Source organism: Perna viridis, chromosome 5 (assembly GCF_037379345.1).
Source record: "Perna viridis isolate PV_CMFRI_1.1 ecotype Kerala chromosome 5, ASM3737934v1, whole genome shotgun sequence".
Lineage (NCBI taxonomy): Eukaryota > Metazoa > Mollusca > Bivalvia > Mytilida > Mytilidae > Perna > Perna viridis.
In genome coordinates this window covers 3,978,632-4,002,564 of record NC_142449.1, presented here as the reverse complement: position 1 = coordinate 4,002,564, position 23,933 = coordinate 3,978,632, and the positions used below count along the sequence as shown (strand labels likewise).

General features: G+C 33.2%; 1 protein-coding gene across 1 annotated transcript; it reads left to right on the top strand.

The window, feature by feature from the left end:
• The first annotated feature begins 1,357 nt into the window (after positions 1-1,357).
• On the top strand, positions 1,358-16,216 carry LOC148615650 (dual specificity protein phosphatase 22-B-like). The gene is made up of 6 exons (XM_088582105.1): positions 1,358-1,492; positions 6,895-6,977; positions 8,649-8,765; positions 9,257-9,381; positions 12,462-12,633; positions 13,664-16,216. Exons 2-6 carry the CDS (start codon positions 6,957-6,959, stop codon positions 14,012-14,014), a joined length of 786 nt encoding a protein of 261 aa, XP_088438231.1. The 5' UTR covers positions 1,358-1,492; positions 6,895-6,956; the 3' UTR covers positions 14,015-16,216.
• The last annotated feature ends 7,717 nt before the right edge of the window (positions 16,217-23,933 follow it).

The window sequence follows — 23,933 nt, the reverse complement described above, 5'->3', positions numbered from 1 at the left end:
CATGGATATAGAAATTTATCATTTACCTGGGAGGGGGGACTGGTCATTTTGAAATCATATAAAATTTTCTTGACCCCCCATGATATTTTCTTATCCCCCTTAAAAACATTTTTTTTAAATGTGATACCCCCTCTATTAAACATGCGTATGGAGTTTTCATAAACATGTAACAACTCCTACATTATGCCAGAGCTTGCCGAAACTACGCAGAGTTTTTGTATCGCGCTAGAATTCTAACAAATAAACTTCTGGAACATGGTTGTGTTGCTACAAGATTGAAGTCATCCCTATAAAAGTTTTATGTTGTGGTCGTCATCATGAAATCATGGATCGCTATGGTGTATCCATCTGCGCCATGAAAACTGAATTGTTCAACGTGTCATGATTTTCCATTCCTCTTTCGTCTACCCCGGACTTGACTTTTTATGAGCAACTCGGTGGGTGTATCTAGAAAAGCAGAGGACGCTTACCCTACTGGCGCACCTGGTCCATGCACCAAGTTTATAGTGGAGTCATAGTTGCTCATTTGCTTTTGTTAATTTGTATATTTGATTTTAACAAATTTCATGTTCTTCGTACGTCTGTTTTCCATGTCTGGCCTTTGTCCCTGGATAACATTCTTCTTATTGCCGTTATAACCGTAGTTCCCTTCACTACTCTTTGAAGCAAAAGCAGTTGAGATGTTAAAGAATTCTTACAATAAAAAAATCAAGTCTTCAATTCCAAAACTTGATACTTTGGAAAAGTCTTATCAAAATCAGAATCAGACACAGCTCTTGAGATTCAAGATATTGGTAAGGAAATTGAATCGTCAGCAGATAAGTCGGACCAATTTGATTTAATAACTGTAAATGTTTTAGGTCCTGATGGTTATGTTGATGTGTGAACTTGAATTTACCAGAGATCATGCACGTGACAATGAAATAAAATGTTTAATGATGGTACAATATGTTTTAATTTGACTGGTGTAATGCTCTGCTTAACTAAAAATTTGGATCCCCCTTGAAATCCATGTGCAAAAAAAATGGCCTCCCCCCTCTTTGAAGTTATAAAAAAACTGAACCCCCTTTTCCACTTACAGAAAAAAATGACCCCCTGGATATATGTACTTGATTTGTTTAAATTTTCAAATAAATGTCTACGGTTTGAATATTATTTGTAAATTATTATATAAAGGATGCCGAATCTAGATGTTTAACCTGAAAAAAAAACAAAGCTTATGCACTTGGCTAATTACAATATTCGTTATGTTTCGGCTAAGTTTACAGCCAATGAAATGAACATCTCGTTAGCGAGAACACAGCGTTACTTTATATATTTATCGGGCATTTCCAAAGAACCCAAAGCTTTTCCGAGAGGAAATAATCGCCATTTTCTTGCGGTATATTTCTCTGTTTCCTTTCCCTTTCCCTATGATATCCCCTGTCATTGGTTAAGTTTCAGTTTCTATCCCCTGGTTTCGGTTGTAAAATCGTAGTATATTGCTAACTATGTAAGTATATAACAACGCCAGACTGTAATTATAACATCACATGCTACTACAAATATATATTTGTTAGGTCCTTAAAACAAATCTTCCACTGTTCATGTTCTTTGATCTGCTACTTATTGGGAAATACTTTTGTCAGGTTATACTTGTGCCCAGTTGTGGTGTATAAAATTCTGGCTGGAACTTTTCATGTACTTCTTCTGTAGAAGAACATAACCAATATCAAATTGTTAATATCTCCAGTGGGCAACTTTGATTTATTACTTTTATTTTCACATACAGTTTCTTTGAGGCCTACTGAAGGATTTCCAATAAAAAATAGTTTGGATCTATTCATTACACTCAGGGACATGTTTCTCTAACACTCAAGTTGGAGTTTTTGATCCATTTTAGTTGGTGAAACACTGTGTCAGTCAGATTTTTTCGTGGAGAAATATAAATGTTACACCCACCCCACTTAGTGCTGGGACATCATATCAAGAACTACTGATCACATTTTTACCTTAAAATCAATAATAGATAACTACAAAAGAAAGAAAAAGAAAGTCTTTGTTGCCTTTATAGACTTTAAAAAGGTTTTTGATACGGTTTGGCGAGAAAGCCTCTTCTATCAAAACATAAAGTCCCAAATAAAAATTTTAATATCATTTATTCTATGTATCAAAACACAAAATGCTGAATTAAATTCCCAAACGGTTTAAGTCAATATTTTCCCTCCAGTTGTTGAGTTAAACAAGGTGATGTCCTCAGTCCGACCCTTTTTAATCTGTTTATAAATGGTATCTTTGATCAGCTTAAAATTGGAAACACTGAACCAATATTAATTGGTAATTTAAAAATTACATCACTGATGTATGCAGATGATATAATTCTGCTGTCAGAAACAGAAAAAGACCTGCAAAATGCACTTAACATTCTTAATGATTTTTGCATATCATGGAAACTCTAAGTAAACACAAAAAAATAAGAAATAATAATATTCAATTCAAATGGTAAAAGTTTTCTCAACCACTTAAGTATTGATAAAAATATGCTAGAAATAGTAAAATCTTACTGCTACCTGGGCATCACATTTAACTACAATGGTAATTTGAATCTATAAAAAAATAACCTAATGGAGAAGGGAAGAAAGGCCTGGTTTAAAATACAAAAGTCATATCTATAGATGTTCCTTGTAATTTACTTGAAAAGTTTTTTGACACTTTGGTAATACCTGTTATTCTGTATGGAAGTGAGGTCTGCGGAGCTGGAAAAACTTTCAATGATTCTGACCCATATGAACACTTACATTTGAAATTCATAAAATTTGGAGTAAATAGTAAAACTACAAACATTGCATGCTTATTAGAACTGAACAGAACATCTCTACATCTAAAAGTTCAATTGAATACAATTAAATTTTTAAACCATATCCTTAACTCCCCTGATACACTAGTCAGAGAAGTTAAAGACAACAACTTGTGGATGTCCCATGTAAAAAAATATACTAAATGAATTAGGGTTCTGTCATCTTAACTTACAACTTAATAACCTTCAATTTCATATCAAAAGAATCAAACAAAGACTGCACGATCAGTTTAAGCTAAATTTAGTAGGCTCAATAGCTATGAATGAAAACTGTCATTTTTCCGTAAAATATTTATTCCGTCCAAAAGACCCCCATATATTGATTTATGTAAATCTAAAATAGAAAGATCTAACGTCAGTAAATTTTGTTTGAGTGCATATGCACTAGAAATAGAAACGGATCGGTACAAAAACATAGGGAGAAAAAAAATGTATTTGTAAATCATATTATAGGGGAACATAGAGGATGAATATCATTTCTTCTCGATGTGCATCCACTACACACCACAAAGAAATCAATACAGAATGAAATTGGACAACCATAATTTAATTTCTTCTTCAGAACTTCACCCCACGCCAAGAGACATAGCATACATATTATACAGTAGCTCTATAGAAATACTAAAAATAACTATCAAATTCATGAATGTTGGAATCGAAGGTCATTTTACAGAAATTACATTAATATATAATGTTAAAACTATAGATTAATCTCTTTTGATCAGATTTACACCACTGTCGCACCATGGTCATAAATTTAGTTTATATGTAATATATATTACATTGTTCTGTTCCTGTTCATGCCATAACCATTTACTGTAAATGTGTTTCTGCAAATAAATTTTGTCTGTTGTCTGTTGTCTATGTTCCAGTTGTTAATTGTATACGGAGAATCACTGACCTCGGTGTAAAATTCATCCAGCATGGTGAAGTTAATCTCATTGATCGCCGCCGACAATATTGACTTTGGTATTGTTATCAAGGACCTGAGCTTTCAGGTCACTGACCACCAAAATTCATTGAGGACTCCTGAAACATCAGAACAGGGAGTACAAAGGACTTGTGAAAATTCTGAATCCAATGTTGAAATCTCCATTAGTAATACAAGTCAATTGCTGAAACCAAGCCATTGGCACAATGAAACAGCAGTTAAGACGATAAGCATTTGGTATTAACAATTGACAAATATAACATGAAAAGATCATAAGAAAATCTTGAAATAGGTATTTATCGTTGATTAATACTCCATAACTTTACGTTATTGAGTTATACATGTATATTATAATTAAGTCCATTTGATGACCAGACACACAAAAGAGACATTGTATACTATGTGTTTATTAAAATTTCTTAAAATGGACAACAGTGTGCAAAGTTCATGATGGGATTTGACTTGAAAAGTACATGTACTTTCAATAAGACATGTCTTAGAGTAAACTTGGAGCATTTTTAGTGGTCAAAAACAACTGACCAAGGTTGCCGTCGTCCTCATTTGGACATATATTAAAAGTTATTGAGAGTGTACAAGTCGAGCAGCCAGGGCTTCGCATTAATTCATCTGAGACAAAACTTTATAAGGAACTTGGTTGGGAACTACTTTTTAAGCGTCAAGAGAACCATAGACTAGTACTCATGTACAAGATCATTACTGGACTAGCACCAAATTATCTTAACCACCTAGTCCAGCCATATATTAATAATATTCATAATTATAACCATAGACAGCACATCTCAAATGATCATATGAGGGTGCCTGCTTGTAACACCCAAGCATACTATAACAGCTTTTTACCATCCACAATAAGGGCCTGGAACCTCTTACCCACATCAATAAAAAATTGTCCATCAGTTGATGTTTTTAAGAATAAGTTATCTTCCAATAGCCCAAAGGCACCTGGCTACTTCAACATAGGTAATGGCAAAGAGAATATATGGCTCTGTTAGTTGAGGAATGAAGCAAGCAATCTTAATCAACATTTGTTTCTTCATCACTTGACAGATAACCAAAACTGTCCACACTGTAGGGACCACATTGAAGATAATTATCATTTCTTGTTATCTTGCAATTATTATGCTCACCACAGGAGGTCACTGCTGTCTGTCTGCTTGGACCTTAACATTATATTTAATTTGCCAAATCTACTATTTCGCAATGAAGTTCTGAATGATACCCAGAATGAGCGAATTATTTTTTTTTTTTGTAAATGGTGATTTTTGTGATATGTATTTTGAAGTTATTAAGCAACGATTATTTGATAATTGTAAACAGGACTTGGACAGTCAACTAAAAAATTCTGTAAAATGTTTTAACTATCAGTATATGGTTGATAATTTTTGTATGCAATTTTATTTAAGTAAATGTATTCCTGAGGTTTATAAAACTTCTATTACAAAAATACGCCTTAGTAGTCATAATCTCGCTATTGAGAGTGGTAGATTTAATGGTATTTCAGGAGAAAATAGATTATGTCCTCTTTGTAGAAATGATATAGAAGATGAAATGCATTTTATTCTTAAATGTTCTGTATATCATGGTTTTAGAAAATGTCTCATTAAACCTTATTATTGGAAACGTCCATCTATGTATAAATTTATACAATTATTAAGTTCAAATAATATCAAAGATCTGTGTAATCTTGGTAAATTTATATTCAGAGCTATGAAGCTAAGATCTGATTTATTGTGATGTAAGAAGCTCTTTATTTATGTCAACACAACCTTCTGCTATTGTACCTATAGTTGTATATGACTTTGGTAATAAACATATATATATATGCTTGCAGTGCAAAGTTATATAAAAAATACCAAGTGCTTTCAGTAGTACCATGTTATAGATATTAAATAAAGTCATGATATAGTTTGTTTTGTGTGCTTTTGTTGACAGACATTTATTTTTTCTTAAAATATTGATTTTATAAAAAGAAATACTGAATTATTGATCAATGCATCAGCATTATAAATGGTATATTTATCATGCACGTTAATTTAATTATTGCTTGATATTAAAAATCATTTCAAAACAATTCCATCTTCCTTAATGAAGTGATCAGTGCATGATGTCTAGTAAACATGCAATGTGCAGAAAATACCTCTTTTGTCAAGATCGAGTTAATAATTTTCAATCTTATAACTTTATCCAACAATGTTTACAAATAATGTATATTGATAATATTCTAAAATAAAATCAAAAGAGTTTAATTTGAAGATAATGGAAAAGTTATGCATTATAATATAAATTACACAGAGAATTATTATTATTATTATTTTTTTATAGAGTTTTTATGGAAAGGATATATTGAATAGAATATGTTTAAATCGAAAAAAAAAGTTATGACCGACATTGTTTGCAGTCCAGATTAAGGGCTTCTTTGAGATTTTTATGTACACATTATCTAGAAGGCTTGAGACCTGTAAGCAGTTTCTTTTATTTCTTTAAAAGCCGTTCAATTATTAAAATTATCAGAAACAAAAAGTGTCCCCGGACTGTTTTTACAAGTCTGTCACTTGAATCAAAATCAGTCAATACATTCAAACTGTTTTATTTATAGTGATTATCAATTTAAAAGTGCAGGATTAAAAAATCAGAGGGTAACTTTTTTTCCTTGTTAAAAATATGAAATAATATAGCTACATGATATTTCCCACTTCTTGGAAGTAGCTGTAAATAAAAAAATTACACATCAACAAATGAAAAACATGTACAAAATTAAAAAAAAAATAGAATACATAATTTTTACTGACATGACTAAATTTTTATCCAAACTGGAGTGCTCCAAATTAGCAGAGGATATACAGAGAAACAGAAACAGAATATATATTGTATCTTTTAATGAATTCCCTGTTGTGCCTCATTGAATTTTATGACTATTACTATGTACACACTGTTGGTGTTTGCTAGATGGAATCTGGATGTCTACATCGGTGTATCATTTAGTTTCACTCAGGCCAGACTAAAGTATTAGAGAACCATTTCACTCTGAGTGTAATGTACATGTATATCTTAGTTAGCTGTAGTGGATTCATGATATTGATTTACCATAAATATGTTCTTCTTTCAGAAATGTGACAATGTGGTCATCATCATGATGGAGTAACACATCTGAAGTTTTAATTTATAGGCATGGGGAATGGGATGAATAAGGTAACTAATACCCTGTTCACTTTTGAAAAAATGGATAGTTCTTCCTATTCACATTTGTTCTTGTACAATGTAGCTGTCCGATTTTAGGACTTTTTCTTTGTTAAAAATAAAAATGCTGCTGGTGGCTGTAAAAAGAATTTTTGAGCTACACTTACTAACAGTATACCATGAGTGCTATATTAACAAAGATCTTAATGCTGTATGTACAGAAAAGTGTAAAATGATCACAAACTTTTATTGTTGAGACTAGTCTATGATTAAAAAAAGTTGCCATTTTCAATTTACTCTCAAGAATTTCCTGGAATGTCACTCATCTCCTTGGCAACAACTTCAGTTTAACCTCTATGATATGTTCACACTAATAGCTGAGAAAACAAATCTAGATTCACCCCACTTTCTTAGTTGAGGGGTAGTTTTAACCCAGGTTTGCCTGATTTAAATCATTCATACATGTGTACTCCAGATCTACAAAAAATGTACATGTACATGTAATTAATTTGGGTCGAACCCAGTTTAAAATGGCATTGTGAGAATGGTGTGTAATAAATAACTCTCAATGGTTAGAAGACATTATAAATGTATATTGTTGATTCAGTTCTATACCCTGTCTTGACAGTTGGGTATATTCTCTCAAAGGAAACTAAAGGAAGGATATATAGATTTTTGTACATGTACATGAAAAAAATACCTCAGTCTATTCAGTTGACTTGATAGCATGGAACACTGCTTTGGTTGAATTGATGATAATGAGACTATCTGTACAGCTCTAAATTACTTTTTAGTTCTACTTTAATCAACTGCAACCTGCCCTGTGGTGTCAGGAATTCTTCGTCGTTCATTGAAGACCAATGGGTGGCCTTTGGCTGCCCTGTGGTATGAGAATTGTCATTGAAGACCAATGGGTGGCCTTGGCCTGCCCTGTGGTGTGAGGATTGTCAATGAAGACCAGTGGGTGGCCTTAGGCTGACATTTTCATCCCTGTGAGATTTTTGTCTCTTTGACATATACATGTACACCATACCTATTCTGGTGATATATTTTAATGAGCAAATTATGTACAAAACATTTTCAACTTTACAAAGTCAGACATAAGTACTAAGTTGAATCATAACTAAAGCTAAATGAAAAATTATCCAAGGATGAAAAAAGAAGAAATCCTTACATGGCAGGAAATGTAGCTATCCATGGACTATAATAGGTCCCTCTCTCTGGAAATATCACTAAATAACTTGGAAAAGAAATTTGGCACTAGTAGAAGAGCAAAGCAATAGAATTGTACTACAAGGTAATCAAAAAGGAATGTTTTGGTTGATTGGTTGTTCAATGGTTGTTACCGATTAGACATTTCACCAATTGATATTCACTCTGATAATTTTGCCACAGAAAACAATTTTATTGTAAACGTAAACAGCTGACGTCACCCATGTATTGTCAAATTAACCAAATTGCCAAGCGTGCAATATCACAAAATATGGATGCGTGTCAGAAGAAATACATTGTTCAAATGGAATCTGTCTAATATCGAATGTAATCACATGTTTAAAGGAACACTTAAAAAAGATATTAATCTTGGAAATGTCTTGGTCAATATCTCTTGTAAGTGTTCAATAAAATAAAAAAAAAAACATGCACTGAGCTGCCATAATTGTATATAATTTTATGTTATTGCAGGTTTTACCAGGTCTTTTTGTAGGTAATTTTAGAGATGCCAAAGATGTACAGCAGCTTACAGACAATAAAATTACACATATACTTGCCATACATGATAATGCAAAGAAAATACATAATGTAAGATATATCTGTTAATAATGTTCAACTATGGCATTTATATGTAATCAAAGGAACAGAATTGGTGAAGTGAAACTAATGTACCATTGTATACCTTTATAAAAATAAAGTGATTACCGAAAGGTCTTTAAAAAGTGTACACTTTAAGTAAGCTCTGAAAGGCCCTGACAACAAAAGTAATTAAATAGTAACAGAACAATGACACTTCTTCAAAATAACTAAAAAGTTCAAGGACAGGAAGACACACCAGTGACCAACATCTCCTGACTGGCACATGTCTACAGTGGCCTTCATCATCTTCCTGTAATGCAAGATAAAAAATGAACTGAAACAACAGACACCACTTCAAAGTATGAAGTCTAATGTAACCAAATCTTTTCCTGAAAATAGATAATACTTTTCATATATTTTATATCAAATTTGAAAGTAAGAAGACTGGAGGGAGCATTTAGTTTAGACCTATAATTACAATGTATTAACATATTTTACAGGACAAAGAATATCTCTGTGTAGTGGCTAGTGACAATTCCGAACAGGAACTGATTCAATACTTCAAGGAATGTATAGAATTCATACACAAAGCCAGGCTCAATAATGGGGGAGTCTTAGTACATTGGTAAGATATTCCTACTTATACTGTGATGAAGTCCTAGAACATTTGTTAGGATATTCCTACCATTACACTGTGTGTGATGGAGTTAAGGTATATAGGTATGATATTCCTACTATTACACTGTAGTGGAATTTAGGTATATAGGTATGATATTTCTAGCATTACACTGTGGTGGAATTTAGGTATATAGGTATGATATTTCTAGCATTACACTGTGGTGGAATTTAGGTATATAGGTATGATATTTCTAGCATTACACTGTGGTGGAGTTTAGGTATATAGGTATGATATTCCTACCATTACACTGTGGTGGAATTTAGGTATATAGGTATGATATTTCTAACATTACACTGTGGTGGAATTTAGGTATATAGGTATGATATTTCTAGCATTACACTGTGGTGGAATTTAGGTATATAGGTATGATATTTCTAGCATTACACTGTGGTGGAATTCAGGTATATAGGTATGATATTTCTAGCATTACACTGTGATGGAGTCTTAGATCATTGGTAGGATATTCCTACTATTACATTGTGGTGGAGTCTAGGTATGATATTTCCACCATTACACTATGGTGGAGTCTTAGAACATTTGTCAGATATTTATGTATCCAGGGTAATTTAAGGGACAAATTGTATATATTAGACAGTGTTTTGATAAAAGGTATGTGTATGGTCCATTTTACACAAATTGTCCTTCTTCAAATGCCTTAAAACATTGCAAGGAAAATCATCGCCTCCTTCGAGTTGTACATGTGTATCATGAAAACATCGTCTACTTCAATCAGTTCCTGTACATGAATAAGAATTCCAACTACTTATAAACTAAATGATGCCTTCCTTGCCAGGCAGTGTTCAGAATTTATAAATTCATTATCATATAAGCCCCTGACAGTAAAACAAGTATTTTAGAGGGCCTACCTTTTTGTGGGATGATTGTGTACCATCTTGATATGTCCAATCCTGCACATGATCATGACAAAGAAAAGGCCTTTGGGAGAACATTGTACAATTTTTTCTATTTTTACACCCCCTCCCCCAAACAAAGTATTGAGGAGTATATCTATTTCACCCTGTCTGTTTTTGTCTCAGTCTGCCTGTCTATCTGCAACTATTCTCAAAGCAGCCTGTGGTATTGTTGTGAAACTTTGTGGAATGTGATATAACCACATGGAGATGTGCATACTGTCAGGAATTTAAGTTTTGGCAAAAATTGTAGAAATGAAGACTGATGGACTTGGGGATTTTTCAGCAAAAGTTGGTCTCGTGCATTGTCTGCAAATCCTTCTCAACCACTTGCAGGATTTTTATGAAACTTGATGGAATGTTAAATTACCATATTGGGATGTGTGTATTGTCAGGAACTTGTGTTTGGTCAAAAATTGAAGAAATGATGCTGTTGGACTTTGGGGGGCGGGATTTCAGCAAATCTTGGTCTGGTGTGTTGTACGCAATGCAGCCTCAACAAATTGCAGGATTGTAATGAAACTCAACATAGTGTTAGAAGTAGGGTGTGCATATTGTCAGGAATTTATGTTTACAGTAAATTTGTTCTCATATTCTGTCAAAAGTCCTGTAGTCTGTCCCTCCAAAAAATTAATTCTGATATGAATCTTGTGTCCACATTGGTCCCAAAAGTACAGGGTTCAACCAGGACTTAAGGGTTTTACTTGTTAAAACCTCATAAGCGCAACTCTTCCTAATTTACTCAAGGGATTTCAATGAAATTGTATGGAAAGGTTTTGCATCATATGTATATGGAAGATGGAATAATTTACTATTGGAAGACTCCAAAGTGAAATAATGAACTTGCCGATTATTCATTTAAATGCATTTTCTCTTTATGAGTTTGCTTACAGTATTTCAGTATTTCTAGTTATTGTTAAAAGGGTTCATTAGTAACATGCTAATAATAATCATATTTATTACATACTATATGCTGAGAAATTTAATTTTTTTTTTTCTCAATTCCTATAAATAACTGAGTAAATGACAAATTTAAATAAATAAGTAAAGTTCAATGTAATAGTTTTTGGGACTTATATGTATAATTTACGTTTAATTACCGGCTACATTCTTATAGGTGGATCTGTGGACAGGGGCATTTGTCCACCTCTTTTGCAATTGAAACTTTGTCAAAGTGTTAAATATTTTATGTCATATAAATTCATATCAATTAACTGTTCACTTATATCATCAGGATTTTGGAATTGTAGGTATCAGGTCAAATGAAGGAAATGTTTAAATGGAAATATTTAAGTTCTTTGAACAGTTTCATACTGTGTTGGAATCTTATTTTGTGTTGGACATTTATTCACAATCCATACTGTGAACCATATTAGGCTTGAATGTTTTGTACATATTTGCCCCTACTATTCAGGATACTATCACTGCGGTTGTATCAAGCAGCTTCCTGCAGAGGAATTTATTAGTATTACAATAGATGTTTTATGAATAACTGATCAATGGAATGTTTGGGTTCTTTTTGTTGAGTTTAAAATGCTCTTGTAAATAACAAATTTTGATGGTTTTTCTATATTTGACTTTTCCATGGGTGAGGACATTTGTGTTGTACCAAACAATTACCGGTACATCAAACTAAAAAGACTCTACTGGTAAGACTAATAGGTTCTTACACGAGTGAAGATTAAAGATCAGGTTTTTATTCACGAGTTTGAGAAATTTCAGGCTTTTTCGCTATTGGAGCATAGCAGAACTAGCGAAAAGACAAAAAAAGTTCTCTAACAAGTGAAAGATACATGTTACCTGATCTTTGATCTTCAATGAATAGTAGTACCTATTTTTTCAGTGAAAACATATATTTTTTGTCCACTTCTCTTAGAGAGCCCAGCCATTTCTGGAGACATAGTGTATAGTGACGTCAAACTTTCTCTTGACTTTGTTTTGAACATGTCTATGGTGCTGTCACTTTTAAGACTTTTCATTGCTCAAGAAAACCAGTTAATTGGTCATCTCATCCTGCAAAGGGTGATTCCTGGAAGAATGGTTCTTCTTCAAATTATAATTTGACCTACCTCTTTACAACATTAGTCTATTGATGTATACCTTGTTATATATTAGTCTAGCAGGTGTGTCAAGAAGTGTGACTATAGCAGCAGCATATATTATGACTATTACACCACTGAGTTGGAGGGAGGCTTTAAATTGTATCAGGGGAGTGAGAAATGGTGCTAACCCAAACTTTAACTTCCAAAAACAACTACAGAAATATCAGAATGAAGGATTAGATCAGGTACTTTGTTTGTTTTAAAGGACCTTATTAAATTGAAAACTATTTTAAAGTTTGGAATACTATGCAATACACTAATTCCACATTCAATATTTTATTTTTTTTTGCAGAAATTAGTTGAATAAAAACATAGCAACATATCACAAGGAAATTAAAATTCACAGTTATTTTTTTTGCTAGAATATCCAAAAACATATCGAAAAAAAAAATGAAGTGTATATTTGACTCACTCTTTCCACAGTTGGTCTTTGTCTAATGTGAGTAAATATAAGACCTTTAATCAATAAACAGTGAATTTGGTAAAAATATTTAAGTTTGAAAAGGTCAAATAAAGTAATAAGTCCATATCTGGTTTTTCAAATTTTTAGTTGAATGAAATTATGATTATCTTCCTTATATCAAGTAAAGTTTATTTAAACAAAGAAATCATTTCCTTAAATGACACAGGGTTGGGTATCAAATTGGTAATATATCAATTTTTGATTTATTGTGATTTATTTTCTTCGATGTCACATTTTTGTTGATTGGGAAAAGGAAGAGTACTGAAATTTGTTGTTTATGGGTCTGTGAATTGAGATGGATTTTTCCAGCATAATGATAACCAATTCTAGGCTATTTTATTCATCTTTAGAATGAAAATAGATTTAATATTATCTCTTTTTTGTTCATACATGCTTCTCATTATTGACACTTCAAGAACATTCCCAGAGTCAGATGAAATTTCACTTATTGGTCAAAGTTCTTGTTTTTAATCAAGACTTCCCTTTTCATTACCAAGAATACATGATAACAATCCTGTTAGTGGAAATTAAAAATGATAAAGCTAGGTGTGTGGGATGTCACTTTTTAACCAATTTTTACAATGGGAAGTATAATAAAAAAATCAAGTATTTTGAGCATCAATGTCTGGTCCATTTCTGGTTAACAAGTAAAATGCAAAAAGTGCTTACATGATTTAACTCAGGTCACCATGTCTCATTTCAGAAAAAAAATGCATTTGTTGATATATACAGTTTGCAATAATTTTATTTAGGCAAGGAGGCATATCAGAGACACATTTCCTAACTCTGACTTTGACAATGACCACAAAGAATGCTTGGTGAATTTAAAGGCATTTCAGCAATTTGTACTTCATGGCAGCCCTAATAAGGATGATGGATTATACCCCTTACCTTATAATGCCTATAAAGGCAATAACCATGTTACAGAAAGTGCTAAACATATAGAGGGAAAACCTGTTACCAAGGAAGATGACTCAGGGAATAGTGCCACATTAAAAAACAATGACAGTGCTGGTAATAGAATTAAGACTGCTGACTTTGATCAGTTATCTGATGAAGTTGATGATCTGTATGCTAAACACCAGTCTAAAAAGGTGCAATAATTTTTCGTATTTCAATTTGATCTCAAATAGTCTTCCATGAGTTTTACATGATATGCATAATATAATTTTTAAAAAGAGCATGGACTTATTTTAGTATGTGTGAGTCAGGGTTTATTTAATACACTGACAAAATCCAAAATCCAAAAAAAAAGGAGATAATTCTGTCAAAAACAGGTTTTGTATGGACCATTATTTATTGTTTATTGAAATATAGATAATTGTTTGTAAAACAGATTCTGCATGGACAATCATTGCTTCATGCTAGATACAGCCATTGATTATGTATTTAAATGGTGTATGCTCAGAAATGGCAGGGCTGTTTATTTTCAGTCAAGTTAACTCTTATTAAGAAGCTTGACTACTATAAATCACGTAATTGTGGAAGGAAAATATATATCACAGAAAAAACAACAGAAACAGTGGCTATAAAGCAAGTAATTGGTTCAGGATATAGTTTTTACAGGATTTTATTAAATTTTAATCTGTCAACAAACTGTACTTTGCAAATCACTCAGCAGACAATTTTACCCTCAAATGAAGCATGTAGTAATGTCATATACCTAAGAAAGTAGACATGGAAGTGTTCATTTCATTTGCTCATTTACTTTTGTTGCTTTGTACTTATTATTTTTGTTATTTTATGTTCTTTGTTGTGTGTATTTCTGTTCTTTGTCCCTGGGTTACATTCTTTTGATTTCTGCTAGAATCTTGGTTCCCTTGATTACTCTTTCATCAAATAAATGAGTGAGTTTATATAAAAGTTGGTTTAATATTACAGTACCATTATACTTGTTATCCATTTAGAATTAAGACATTGCTGCTGGTTACCTAATAATGTACTTTTTTTTCTTTTTTTTTGTAAATAATAGACAATTTTTATTTTTATTATTTATTTGTTGAAAACATATAAATAAGTATTTGACCTTCAATAACTTCATACAAATACCAATGTACCTTGTATGAAATTTACTGTCTCATCCAATAGATGTGTATTGCAAAACTTGACAAAACATTTCCCTATATAATGTTATATATGTATATTATAAAAGAAATGTTACATTTTTTATAATTTTCACCTTTTATAGTGGTTGTATTAACTGCAATAGTTTGATATAATTGTATATAGTTAGTAATAGAAGGCAGTCTTTTTATTATACCCCACATTTAGGTAGCATCAAATTTTACTACTGTTAGTACATATGAACATCTGTCCCATAGAGTCTCAGCAGCTCTTCAGAGGGCAACTCTAAATTTAGTTGCAGATTCAGCTTGCTGGATATTTTTTTTTAAGTTTTGTCACACATCAACTTTTTGTCTTCTGTTAAGGTTATTATGCAATCTTATAATGGTATTGCACTGTCTTGGTTGTTGGTGGCATAGTCTTCATTGCAGACATTTTGTGTCAAGACATTAACATGAATATAAGTGTTACAGCAGGAGGACAGAAACAAGTATATCTCAAATGTTGAGACAATATAAGGATTTCTTTTAAACAGTGTTGCAACATGTTGTACAACAAAAGGAATGCTGGGATTGATTTTGGGGATTTATTGAGAATGAAAAGGCCCAGGAACAATAATAATATTTTACAGACAATACGACAAAGCAAGACAACAACCAATCACAACAGCGATTACATAGTGTGGTAGAAGGGTAAGAGCAGTATTACCAAACTAATAAACTGTAGGAAGAATCTTTTTAGCAGAATATGTGGTAAATTTGAATATAAGTTTATTTGATACAATTTTTTATCAAACCCATCACAAAGATCAGGCAAAAGTTGTATAACTTAAAACTCATTCTCCCTTAAACATCATGCATTACTTACAAGACCAGGATATACATTTAATTGTATGCTTAATTTTACACTTAGGTTAACATGTGGAAATAAAGAAAAAGGAAAATAAAATGAAAAAAAAAACAGAAAAAAATCCACATTTGATAGTAATTGTAATGATAAATAATAAATAAAATAAAAAGTCTGTTTACTTTTGTACTCCGGTTTATTTAACAAAGAAAAATTATTGAAGTAATGAAATACTTGGAAAGACAGGGACTCTCTTAGTGTTCTATAACTTCAGAATTGCTGGTAAGAAGGATTGTAAAAATGGACAATGCTGTCACAGGTATTGTTAAGTTGTTCCTATTACGCAAGTTATAGTTAGTTGTCTCTGAAATAAGTTGTAATAAATCTACAAGTTATTCTGGACTTTGTACTTTAAACAATTTATAAATTAAGACATAGTTTTTAGATCACCTGGCTGATTGATTGATTGATTGTTGGGGGTTACATGAAATTGATGGTAAAATGAACATGAAATGATGATGAAATGAAAAAAGGGATGGGACACAAGAATAAGGGTCGACAAATTTTGATTGCCACAAGAAAAAGGGAGGGATGGGCAGGGTCGGGCAATTTAGCTTCCTGTGGCGGAGCGCTAAGGTTCCTACTCGTATCGAATACCACAGCAGGGTTCTTTAATGTGCAAGGAACGTGGCATCTTTCCCAACACGGTGCACCACTATGGTTGGCGGTCAGGTTTTCCGTATTATAGCCTGACAACCCCATTCAACCACCTGGGGCACACATCCCAGTTGCTCTGTGAGCAGAGCGCCTTGCCCCGGCTAGGTTTCTGAGCGCTTTTTAGTCGCCTTTCACGACAAGCTTAGCGCTGCTGCAGGCCTATTCTTTTAACAACTTGACCTGCACGGGGCGCTCACCTGGCGGAAGGCCATGTGAACTATTGCCAACACTTGGCGTTCGTCGTCGTTGTTAACAATTTTTCAAAACTCTTCTCTGAAACTACTTGACCTATTGGAACCAAACTTGGTATGAATATTCCTTGGGGTATCCTGCATAGAACTGATGTGGGGATTTTTGATCCGTCGAAAAGCATGGCCGTCGTTACTAAAAATAGAACATAGGGGTCAGACAATAGTTTTTTCGCATATTTCTCCAAAACGGTTAGGTTTAGCCCATTCTGAAAGGAGCAAAAGTGTTCAGCATGATGAGATCTATCTGCGGTCAAATTTTCATTTTAATCTATTCGGCCATGTTTGAGTTACTGCCCTTTTTCAAAGTTTTTTACTATTTTTAATTTTATTTCTTTCTTAAATCTTCTCTCACACTATTTTACCAATTGAAACAAAACTCGGTATAAATGTTCCTTGGGGGTATCCTGCATAGAATTGAAATGGGTTTTTCGATCCGTTGAAAAACATGGCCGCCGTTACTAATAATAGAACATAGGGGTCAGACAATAGTTTTTTCGCACATATCTCCAAAACGGTTAGGTTTAGCCAAATTCTCTCAATGGCTGAAATGATCCTTATTTTTAGGACTACAAAAGTCTTCAGGGTTAAAATTTGACAGACGCTTTCTTATAAGAGTTATTGCCTTTTACAGGGGAAAATGACAGGTTTTTTTTACAGCTTTCAGCCAATGTCTTGAAAACTATGATAGATTTAGACTTCCATTTACTGAAATGATCATTATGACAAGTCCTATCAAAGTTTTCTCGAGTCAAAATTGTTGGACAACAACTTGTTTAATTTATTTCCCTTTAATGGCAAAATTCAACCAGGTGAGCGATTCAGGCTCCCGGGAGCCTCTTGTTATACAACCGCAAAAAAAAAAAAAAACAACCAAAAAACAAAAAAACAAAAACAAAAAAAATTGGTGTGGCGCTATCGTCGTACGTAGACACTTGGTTTTCGTGCGATGACTTGTGTATGGGTTGATCTTTAAAAGAATTATAGCAAGGTTGCAAATCACAAAATGAAGGTCCGTATTGATTTAAGAGGTTATAGCCCCAACCGTTTTCGAATTAAAAGCCAAAAGGGGCAATAACAAGCATTTCATAAAATTCAACTATACAACTCAAGTAAAAGCAGAGAAATGTCTAAGGTTGTTCCACAATGTTTTGTACCACAAAAGTGAGACTTGGATGATTTTTGGGGTAGAGACTTGAAAAAGGGACCAGAAACATTCATTTTCCTGATGTCCAGACAATAACTTAACTATTATTTTTTGGTCTGATTTCAATATTTATAGGATACCTATGAAAATCTGTGTCTGCATTCTCCGATCAGATTTCAAATACCTGTTATGTTTTTTTAGTTAAAAGGTAACAAAGGGCCACATGCAAAAAAAATCTTTTAAGCTCACCATGTGAGCTATTGTCATCACCTGACGTCCGTCGTCGTCGTCGTTAACAATTTCTTCAAACATCTTCTCAGAAACTACTGAATAGATTTCCATGAAACTTATATATAATGAATGTTCCTTAGAGTATCCTGCGCAAAATTACCGTTTGGATTTTTGATCGGTTAAAAACATGGCCGCCGTTACTAAAAATAGAACAGGGGTCTGACAGCAGATTTTTGCACATATCTCCAAAACCGTTAGGTTTAGCCAAATTCTGACGTGGATTAAAGTATTCAGCATGATGAGATCTATCTGTGGTCAAATTTGGAGTTTTTGCCCTTTTTGGACTTTTTTTTCTGTTTTTACTATCAAAAATCTTCTGCTCAGAAATTACTATACAGAATTCAATGAAAGTTGGTATTTTTGTTTTTAGGGTATCCTTAACAAAATGACCATGTGGATTTTTGGTCGGTTGAAAAACATGGCCACCATTACTAAAAATAGAACATAGTGGTCAGACAGCAGATTTTTGCATATACGTGCATCTCCAAAACTGTTAGGTTTAACAAAATTCTGACATGGGTAAAAGTATACAGCATGATGAGATCTATCTGTGGTCAAATTTTACTGAAAATCTGTTGAACCATGTTGGAGTTGTTGCCCTTTTGGACGTTTTTTTTTGCTGTTTTTGATGTTATTACCTTCAAAATTCTTCTCCTCAGAAACTACTATACAGAATTCAATGAATGTTGGGAGTATCCTGCACAAAATGATTTTTTCATATATCTCCAAAACCTTTAGGTTTAGCTAATATCTTCATAATGATCCTCATTATAAGGCCTACAAAAGTCTCAAAGTTGTCAGACAACTCCATGTAAGAGTTATTGCCCTTGAGAGGAGAAAAAATGACAGGGTTTTTTCTTTAAATAGTTTTCAGTTAATATCTTGAAAACTATGATAGATAGAATGACACTTTCAATTGGTGAAACGATTCATATTATAAGGCCTTCAAAAGTCTCTAAAGGTTAAAGTTGTCAGACGATTCCATGTAAGAGTTAATGCATTTCAAAGGCAAAAAATATGTTTTATCAGTTTTGAGCCAACATCTTGGAAACTATAATAGAATGAAACTTTCAGTTGATGAAATGATCCTTATGATAAGTTCTACCAGTCTTCATGGAGTCAGAATTGTCGGACAACTCCTTGTTAGATTATTGCCCTTGAAAGACAAAAAAATTAACCAGGTGAGCGATTCAGGCTCCTGGGAGACTCTTGTTTATTTGTGGCCCGATTTAAAAGAATGTTTGTATTGGATTCCTAATGAAAATCCCTGCCTGCATTTTTAATTAGATTTCAGATATCTCTTATGGTTTTCGAACAATAAAAGGACAAAATCCCAAAGAATCAAAATTTTAATTGAAAAAAATTTTTTTGAAAAAAAAAGTTTAATTAAATTTCAAGTTTTGTGCTATATTGTGTGTAAATCAGTTGTGCCCATAATAAATAGTAAGTCCAATTGGTTAAGTGTGTCAAAAACTATTGTGTCCACACGTGCCCAAACTGTTCAAGGTGCTACAATTGCGGTTGTATCATGCTACGCTCAGTGAAGCTTTTTATTTTTCTGTTCTCTTCTAATTTTTAATGGCTCACACCCAGTTTCTCGATGCATACCAACGTTCTTTCAGTAACAGCTCAGCAAGTTCATTTTTTTTCTATTCTATCAGAGTTGGTGAAATTCACAAGATTATTCCAATATGAGACGGATGAATGTTTCGTATAATTATTCTAAATATTCCCTTTTCAGTTCAAAATTATTACTCCTATACTACATGTGTATTTTGATACATCGTTAAGGTTAATTTTAGTAAGATCGAGCGTTGTCGTCTCATTACGAGTAACATGACCCATTAATGAATTTACATAAACTTATCATATCAGAAAAATCATTTACCCCCCCCCCCCCCCAAAAAAAAAAAAAAAAACCAAAAAAAAAAAAAATAAATAAAAAACAAAAAAACATAAAACAAAAAAAAAATTCCGATATATTTACCATCGTCGATTCAGTCTTTTTGATCATATAAGAATAGAAATTATTCAAGTAGTAAGGTGTGGTGTTATACTCATTTACACTCGAGATTGACCTTTATGTTGCAATCCTCGCTAGCGCTCGCTACAAATTCAACTAATTGAAAATTCATATCGGCCATGTATTTTTTGTGGTATTAATCTACAAATATATGTATTCAGTTTTATTGTTACATTTGTAAACGCTGCAAACTTTGCAACAATCATAAAAGTACATATTTTACTTTAACATATACATTTAGTATGTTTTGCATATAGAAATATAGGAGGTTGTTAAAAGAACAACAAAGAAAAAAAAAAAAAAAAAAAAAAAAAAAAAAAAAACAATAGAAAAAAAACCAATAAAATGATCCATATTTTCATATAAAAAATCCTAATACGACTGAAAATTCGCGATTTAAAATTACTACGCTCACGTCTACATGGCGTTTGACTATACAAAACACATTCGAGTACCGGAGAATAGACTTGTTCAGACTTTTGAGTACTACAATCAAACTTATACTTTTTCCAAGGCGGGTTAAGTTCTTGAACAGACAGTAGGACATCGGAGAAACACGCATTAGTACATGAAAGGAATGCATTGCAGATAAATGTCAACTTTATGTTTTCTTGCTGCTGAACTTCCATGTTGAGGCTGTTTCCGCGGACTACCAAACAGCATCCGGTTTAATTGATAGCTTTCACTGGGGGACTATCTCAAGCATGTTATTAACGTACTCCCATTTCTGTTGAGCTCACTTTATGATAGCTACTTAATGCATATGTTAAAGTTAATACCAATATATGCTCTTTTTTCGTTGCAATTTTTACGTCATACAATTTGGAAACTGATTGATTTCCGAGTATACAAATCTAACAATAAAACTGAATATATATCAACCGTATTTCCTTCTTTACGGAGATTTGCGATTTACAAATGTTTTACAAGACAAACACACACACACACACACACACACACACACACACACACACACACACAAATAATACGATAAAAAAGAGATAGCAGTCACAATGTCAGATTAGAAATAAGAAAAAATCCACACAGTTACTCAATCAACAATCATAGAAGATGTTGCACATTTAATGTGTCAAAAGGTAGTCCGAATTTCCTCTGACCCTTCAACGGAAGGGTAGCGGGCACGTAATTTTTCAGCGGAATTTTGAAATATTCTGTTAGATACCGGTTTTAAAAGTCGTTTCTGCTCCGTTCCATTCCAAAGGTAACAAGCTCCGCCTACTCTCTATTACGGTTCAAAATGTCAACAAAACAAGGTCCCTCGTGGAAAATTATCGAAACTTCAATAATACATGTAATTTTTGTAGCAAATTTGGTATAAGCATACAGGAAAATGATTCCGGAATCGAACTAGGTAGGTGTGACATGCACAATTTCAACTTGAAAGTCGTTACAAGCGGTTGAAGGGCGATACTCCGCGGTACCGCTAAATCTCCAACTTTTTATCTGACACATCGTTTTGACCCCAACCCGACATATCAATATCCAAATAAAAAAGAGGAGGGTTGCAGGGTCAGAGGAAATTCGGACTAGTCAAAAGGATGCAAGTTTTCGTAAAATGGTTGCGATTAGTATCATCTAATTTAAAGTCAGTAACACACGACAAAATTGTTTCGGTTATAACAACTCAGAAGTCATAATGTCTAAATGAACGCATGAACATCAAAACTTTAATCCCAAGACAGTGGCGGATCCAAAGGGGGTGCAGAGAGTGGGCACCCCTTTTTATTGGAAAATTTGTCATTTTCATGTGTAAAATTGTCAAAAATGGCAAATAATGCCCAAGCACCCGCTTTTTCTGAGGAACCTCGGCTGGCAGTCCTCCTTTTCAGAGTGTCTTGATCTGGTCCTACAATCACTGTGTATTGTTAATTTGATCCTCTATCCGACATTTCAACAACACAGATGACTGCCCTGTATACTACCTAACACCAAGTACAACCAAAGCTAAAGCCTAAGAGGAGGAATCCCTTTGCTAGCAAAAGCTATATTACAATATAGCCTAGCTGGTCGTGTGGTCTAGGCCACTGGTCTTAGTGTAGGCGATGTTGCAGTAGATGTCACAGCGGTAAAGAGAGTCCCGCTTAAGAAACGACCAAAACATTGCTTTGCCAACTCGACAGTTATATACTACATCGTTCTTTTCAACCCCTTTGTATAGTTTTGGTGACAACTACAGACAAACTAAGTCTGTCACCTATCGACAGACTCGATTTAGAAACTGAAAAAAAAAAAAGAAATAAGCTGTCAACTAAACTGAAAAATGCCGTGACTGTGATTTCCGTATGTCAACTTAACTTTCTTCGTAATAAAGTTTTAAGGGTTTTTAGGGGTTCAGCGTATGTAGTTTTTGACATCATTGACTTTCAGTATCTATCTACCGGGGCAAGTTTTGACCAGTTGCAATTTTATGCGACCAGTTTGTATTGTAATATCGATTGAAGATTCACAAGATTCAATATCTTATTATTATATTATTTAATATACCAGAAATAATTAACCGTAATGACTGTGTGTGTATTTGTGTGTGTGTGTGTGTGTGTGTGTGTGTGTGTGTGGTGGGGGAGGGGGTAGCGGTAACCCTCCATTCATGCTTGTACCAAGTCAGTGCCATTGCGGTAGTTTCAAGCATTCCGGTTGCAATTTGTAATACGGGCTTTTCTTTTCGCGTATTCCTTTTGACTTCAGTTTAGATTTTATCCGTATAATTATCCTGAAAATTGTTAGTAATCTTCATGTAAACGCTTATGAATGTGAACGCAAAATAATGATGCGTATATTAAACACATTTGGAGGACATTAAAGACTGAAACAACAAAATTTCAATACTGAATATAAACTTCGAGACAGTGGCATGTTCAGCCTTTGTTAATATCATCAGTTCGGCAGTTCTATCTCACAAATGAGTTACCGGATTGACAACCCACTGAACTTGACGCGCTTACCGGATTTAAACAGGGCTGCAGGATATATAATCTCACTGCCGATTTTTGTGGAAGTTCATACTTTTAGTGCGGTCTTATTTTTCGTTTTCTCAAGTGTTATTTTATTTTATTTATTTTGTTGTGTACATTGTGTAATGTGTGAGCATCGTTTCTGTTTTCGCGATGTGTCTCTGAACTTAGTATCACGCAGTGTCAACATTAAGTGTGCGTACCGAATGGTTATTATTTTAATTATAACGACCAGGAACTTTTTGTAGTTAAGAAACATTTGATAATTTTTGGTGTTATAAAATATTTGTGTTTTTGTACCCTAATTTTCCCATGGTTACGCAATATTCTTAGAAGTGACCTAGTCACAACGTATACGAATACGGAAATTAATCTCGGACACAATGTTCTAAGCAATTATCATGGATTCTTGGAAAAGATTTAAGTTCGGGATATTAATAGAACAAGTAAAACACAATTCTTAGAAGCATTCTTTGTAAATAGTTTTATTTTCAACAAAAATAAAATGAAATAAAATAACAAAAAAAAATCTTTGGAAGAACCATTCAAGCATGACTGAATGAACACACGTGATTTAAAAAGTCGTGCAGTGAATGTGAATGTTTATGAACGTTTTTCTACCATTTATGAAGTTAGGGACTTGAAAACGTCAATCATCTTATTGATTGAAATAAATAACAAGTGTTTACCTGTACTCCCTTCACAAACAAGACA

Excerpts from the sequence above, each read along its gene's own strand:
- LOC148615650 (XM_088582105.1), top strand. The coding sequence starts at position 6,957 with ATGGGGAATGGGATGAATAAG. Across the intron at positions 8,766-9,256 it reads ATGCAAAGAAAATACATAAT|GACAAAGAATATCTCTGTGT; the intron begins GTAAGATATATC and ends CATATTTTACAG. Across the intron at positions 12,634-13,663 it reads AGAATGAAGGATTAGATCAG|GCAAGGAGGCATATCAGAGA; the intron begins GTACTTTGTTTG and ends AATTTTATTTAG.